This window comes from Amblyomma maculatum, chromosome 6, assembly GCF_055883805.1.
Source record: "Amblyomma maculatum isolate TAMU_Amacu chromosome 6, ASM5588380v1, whole genome shotgun sequence".
NCBI lineage: Eukaryota > Metazoa > Arthropoda > Arachnida > Ixodida > Ixodidae > Amblyomma > Amblyomma maculatum.
Window position 1 is genome coordinate 1,582,497 of NC_139349.1, and position 6,000 is coordinate 1,588,496.

The 6,000-nt window shown below is 44.8% G+C and overlaps 1 protein-coding gene across 1 annotated transcript in view; it reads left to right on the top strand.

Moving 5' to 3' along the window:
- LOC146184944 (uncharacterized) overlaps positions 1-5,726 on the top strand; it is a 29,592-nt gene extending 23,866 nt beyond the window's left edge. Inside the window, exons 9-11 of the mRNA XM_084605845.1 lie at positions 2,449-2,610; positions 4,170-4,312; positions 5,699-5,726. Coding sequence (XP_084461971.1) covers positions 2,449-2,610; positions 4,170-4,312; positions 5,699-5,726 — 333 coding nt within the window. The remainder of the gene's footprint in view (positions 1-2,448; positions 2,611-4,169; positions 4,313-5,698) is intronic.
- The last annotated feature ends 274 nt before the right edge of the window (positions 5,727-6,000 follow it).

Sequence of the window (6,000 nt, forward strand, 5' to 3'; positions counted from 1 at the left end):
GCGCCGATACTAAGGCTGCTGGCATCGGTGCGGAGATTGGAGGCAGCAGTGTCGTCGAAGTGAGCAAGAACAGGGTCCAAAGTGAGGGCAGTCTTCAGGGTTTGAAAACTTTCTCGCATTCTACGGACCAATTGAAAGTTTTATGGTCGGTAAGAAGCTGGTGTAGTGGTGCAGCAATAGTAGCGAAATTGCGAATGAAACGGCGAAAGTATGAAGATAGGCCAAGGAAACTGCGTAGATCCTTAGTCCGCTGCGGGTGTGCAAAGTTCTAAACTGCAGCAAACTTGTCGGGGTCGGGTCGAATGCCGGCGCGGCTGACGAGGTGGCCCAGGATCTTGATTACGTTCTTGGCGAAATTACACTTTTTTGTGTTCATTTGGAGACCGGCGGGTGCCAGGCACGTTAATACTTGATTAAGGCGGCATAAACTATCAGAAAAAGTCGCAGAGAAGATAACTATGTCGTCTGAGTAGCACAAGGATATTTTCCACTTAGGTCCTCTAAGAAGAGTCAATCATGCGCTCAAACGTAGCGGGGACATTACAAAGTCCAAATGGCATGACATTGAATTCGTAAAGCCCGTCGGGAGTAGCGAATGCGGGTTTTTCTTTGTCGGCTTTGTGCATCGGAATCTGCCAGCAACCGGAACGCAAATCCATGAGGGGAGAGATATTCGGCGCCCTGAAGACAGTCGAGGGAGTCGTCAACCCGTTGCACATGATAAACATCTTTGCGAGTGACTGTAAAGTGCGCGGTAATCAACACAAAAACGCACTGACCCATCCTTTTGTTTGACCGAGACTACCGGGGATGACCAGGGGCTAGCTGAGGGCCGAATAATGTCTCGTCAGAGCAGATCATTCACATTATCTTCTATCAGTTTACGCTCTGATAAGGAAACACGGTCAAAGGTGGTGGCTAACAATGAAGTACCTCGGGTAATGATGCGATGCTGTGCAGCAGAAGTTCGGCCCAAGGTCGGAGAAGTGACGTCAAGGGAGGCTTGGTGTTTGCGAAGTAATTCCTGCAGAGCTTGGCGACGAGACGCAGGAAGGTAATGATTGATGGTGCCAAAGAGAACACAGAGAGAGGCATCTGAAGAAGATGCTGGTGAGGAAGAGGGGGCGGTGAAGGACACCGGTTGAATGTCCAGGGAACAAGGAAAACAAGTCCCTTTAGTCAGCACAATGGGTTCAGGAGAAGTGTTCAAAGCAGCGACAAGCGCTGTGCCGTGCTCAAACCGAAAAAGACTTGGTGGTAACGCGATTACACGGGTTAGATGGCGATCAGAAGGCACAATTAGCACATCTCCGTTATCAATGTCAATAGAAGTAAGCGCGACAAGTTGTTCGCATCCAGGGGGAAAACCGAGTCAGTAGCGGCAAGCAGGCGATGTCGGGCCTCGTGAGGTTCAGAAGACGGATCGCTCTCGTTTATGTAAATGACCCTGCCACGACACGAAATGCTGGCTGATGCGGCAGACAGAAAATCCCAGCCAAAAATGATTGGGTGAGCGTACGGGGACATCACGGCAAATTGTACATGGTGGCGGCCACTGTCAACAAAAACTCGCATAGTACGCTTAGCAGAAGGCCGAGTGATTGTACCATTAGCTCCACGAAGTTCAGGTCCATCGTAAGGTGTTTTCACTTTTCGCAAGCGGGAACACAAGTGAGCGTGTATCACAGAAAAAGCGGCGCCCGTGTCGATCAAAGCCTCAACAGGTAAACCTTCAACCTAAACTGAAATCATATTGGAGGGACGTTCCGGATGATTTTTGGGATGGCTGAAGAATGCAGTTTTCCCTCCTAAAACTGCAGTTGTCAGTTTTCCGGTAGGAGATGGGGGGGGGGGGGGGGGGGGGCGTCAGAGAATCTTGGTGGAGCGGCGAGGTTGAGTGGTGCTGATACAGTGCTGATACAGTGCTGATAGTATTTAAAAAAGTTTGAAAACTAATTGTAGCATTAAAACATATCCCTGAAAGCACAGAACGCTTGCGTTCCTGTCTTGCAACTGTTTCAGTCCACTGTTTCCGAGGGGGGCCGCAGGGTGATTAGACCTGAGCGGCAACCTGAACACTATAGTGGGCTGAGATGTTGAGGTATTGATAGGATATGCAGTCGCTGGCTACTTTCTTGTGCATAAAATGTTTTACCAGAAATGCCTTCTAAATCCATATGCGCTAATCGGTTAAAGGGCAACTCCGGTGGTTTTTTCATCACTTTGTGTTTTTAGTTGAATTACATTCCTCGGCATGTCTTGACTCCAACACAAAACGCAGTTTTTCGAAACTATGATTAGAAGTATTTTTAAAAAAGAAAAACAGCAAATCGAAATCAGCCCGCCAGTACGTGTTTGGACTCCTGCTTATCCTTTTCAAAAATGGAGGAGGAGGAAAACTTTCATTGTATATTTTTCTGGCAGCACTAAGTGGATTCCTCATTTCAGGGCTCCATGTGCCGCCACGATCCTGTAGGTCTGCCAGAGAAGCTTTTGCTGGTCTTGCGGGTTGTTGCTGCTCAGAGTGGTCTTAGGAAAAATTGCAAGTACTTAGTCCATAGCCCCGCTGGCCACAGCTATTCGCTCGACCCGCTCGACCAGCCGGCATTGGTCTGTCGGCTCTGTGCGGGACAAGGCACCTTCCTAAGAGGAGTGGACAGTCAAAGGCAAACAACAAGAAGCCTTGTTGCTCCAGTGGTGCCGTTTCATTGGATGCAGTCGTGATAATGTTTTGATGTCAACTGTACACATTGAACGGTGACGAATTTTGCAAAAACGTAAATAAGGTTTCTCTTGTAACATGATTTTATCGAATCAATATTATAAAATTTTATCGAAAAACCACGCGGTGAAATACCACCGGCAGATTTTTGGCAAGCCCGAACAGATTGATAGAATGTAGATTGGCGTTGTTGGCAGGTAGGAGACTTCTCTGGGTAGCAGGTTGGGAAGAACAGGTGTTTATGGTACAGGTTCTTTCTTATACGTGTGAGCCTGAAGTTGACACCCTGCCACAGCTTCGGTCTTGGCGAGTTTTGAGCGTGGAGTTGGAAGCGTTCTTTTCTGTTCACTGCAATATCGCGTGAGGTCGGTGTAAGTTTGCAAGGCCTCGTAGGCACCGTCAAGTCTGCTTCCTCCTCCGCTTCCGTCGACAACGCAGGAAGGTGCTCGGGCGAGCGCATGCGCACTCTTGTTGCCGGGAAGGAAGGCGTGTCCAAGGGACCAAACTATTATATCTGGAGGAACCTGTTAACTCTCGCAACCCGTCGAAAGCCCGCACGCATATGCCTCTTTCATAAGGTATTTTATCATGATGACCTACACAATAAATTGCTCAATTCCCCTTCTTATATATAATCTCGCATAGACCACATTCATAAAGTGGGCATAACTCCATGCAATAGTAGAAGTTTGTTTGACTCATTCATACCCTGCACATCGAAAGACTGGAATCGCTTTCCCACTCCTATTGCAACCATCACCAATTTTTTATTATTCCCTTCTGCCGTGCGCAATGTCGACCATGCAAATTTTCGTTAGTATTGTATAAGTTTTGCTTGAATATTCCTGTGTTCACCTCAGGCTACCGTATATTTAAAACATTTCTGCGAAAATAGTGCTTACATATTGTTTAATGATACACTGTAATAAATTTTGTGTCTGAAATACTATTTGTGCAGTATTACGCAATACTTAACTATGTTGACCTCTTTTATTATTTATATACTGCTTGTATGCTTCTTATGCGGTGCATATTTTGTATTCTTGTACTCCACCCACTCCCCTCTGTAACGTATTGTTACCCTGAGGGTAACAATAAATAAATAAATAACTAATTAATTAAATAAATAAATAAATAAATAAATAAATAAATAAATAAATAAATAAATAAATAAATAAATAAATAAATAAATAAATAAATAAATAAATAAATAAATAAATAAATAAATAAATAAATAAATAAATAAATAAATAAATAAATAAATAAATAAATAATATATCACGTTCGCAGCCTGCACAGATAACGCATTCTTCGCAAAGGCTGGACACGCAACTTGTGAATCTGCGCGCACAGAGGGGACTTCGTCTGGAGATGCTAATCTTACAAGGCTGACCCCCCCCCCCCCCCCCCCTTCCCCTCACTCCCCCTTTTTTTTTTCCTATGCTAGATCGTCGAAGCTTTCGGTTACATGGGCGGCTACCTGGGAATGTGGTTGGGATTCTCACTCCTCTCAATACTCAAGGGCCTGGAGGAGAAAATACTCGATTTTTTCTTCGGAGCCGACAGGGTGACGCCCATAAGGATCCCAAGGTACCAGAGCACAGATGACTATTTGCCGCTTTTTCGAAGTCGTTTATACCTGGCGCCTTTCACGAAACACTGTCGCTAAGTCCAGAGATCATATTCAATTTACCTTTGTTTATGTCAAATCATACTGATCATTTTCAGTGTGTGCTCATTTTGATTGATTTTTATGGTTAGACTAACTTGAAATTAAGCTCCAATATGAAACTAATGTGGTCACATTGATGTGGAACTTTGCTGACGTCAGACACTAACTTGCTGTTGGCGGTGCAGGGTTTGGCGTTTCTGTTCCATTATTGGCGGTGAGCCCATGCGATTACTAGGCGTACTTGTGAGGGCGCGGTGACGTCACCGTAGTGCTGATATTCTTTATAATAAAACTGCGACTGGTCGCTGGAGCACATCACAATTCGTTTTGTTGTGAGTAATTTAGTAAAGATTTAAGAATCCGAGATAGTGGCCTGGACGTTTTCTGGAAAGAAGGCTGTAAAACCGCAGCTGAGATAACTTGGACATAGGCTTGAGGGCTCGCCTATAGCAACACTGTGGAAGTTATTTCCTTTAATTGACAAGAAAGCACCTATGCCTATATCCAGTTTTATTTCCCTGATTAACTGTTGTCGTTTTAACGCGACAGTGTTGCCCAAGAGAGCCATGACGTTACACAGAATTGAACAGGAAGGAAACATGGCGCAAATTGTGAATAATAGTTGCAACATGACCAAACATTATCGTGATATGTAAGATTGGGATGTAACTCTATTGAAAAGAGAAGAGAGGCGTGCTACGGGAATGGAAACGGAGACTTTGAAATTGCGAGTCAGACACTGAGGCGCGTTCTTTGGAATTGTTTAAAGTGAGGGTCCGTGTGTCTTGTGGTGCATAAAAATAATGAATAAAATAAAAGTCAGTGTCTGCGAAGTGATATGCCAAGACGACCCCAGCCTGCTTAAAGGACCCATTAACGCCATAGCTCAACGCACTTAAGACAGTGTCCCCTGAATGTTTTCGATCGATTTTGTACCCCGCCCGAGGCACAGGGTTGCGCACGATTGCTTTAGTTGCTTATGCACCGCGGTAACCAACACACGTGCAGTGCACCCAACAAAGTCTGTACCTGGTTTATTTTCCCGCCTTTTGTTTCTTCTTTCTCGTTTAAGATTTAACCGGGATCTGATTCCGCAAGTCTAGCGCCTTAATCACTCCGCCACCATTGCGGGGCTGTTCCTGTGTTGGTATGATGCTAAATATACAGTGTTAAACTATTGGGAATAACTTGATTTTAGTTTCTTGCATATAAACCGATGGTTGTAACATGGATGAATACCTCGTTTATTGCACTTTGGAAAGTAGACTATGCGCATCGAGTCAAAAACCTTATTTTTCTCGCAGGAATGCCACCAAGCAGGATGCGGTTTAAGCAACGCGCCTGCTGCAGCTCCAGTTTCAAGGATTCGGGATGGGACAGCGTTAGAATCGCTTTGAACATCAAGCGCGATGTTCAACTAAATTATTCGCAGTGATATCGTATGAACAAGTGCGCTGTCAAAGTTATCATTGAGCGTCTACTACTTACCGAGGGCATGTGGTGAACCTTGTTCATCATCCCACATATTAAACAAATATCCCAATAAGCAGCGTAGTCACGACTATGAGATTTTTAAAATAATGCGTGCACAACTCATCGTTGGATG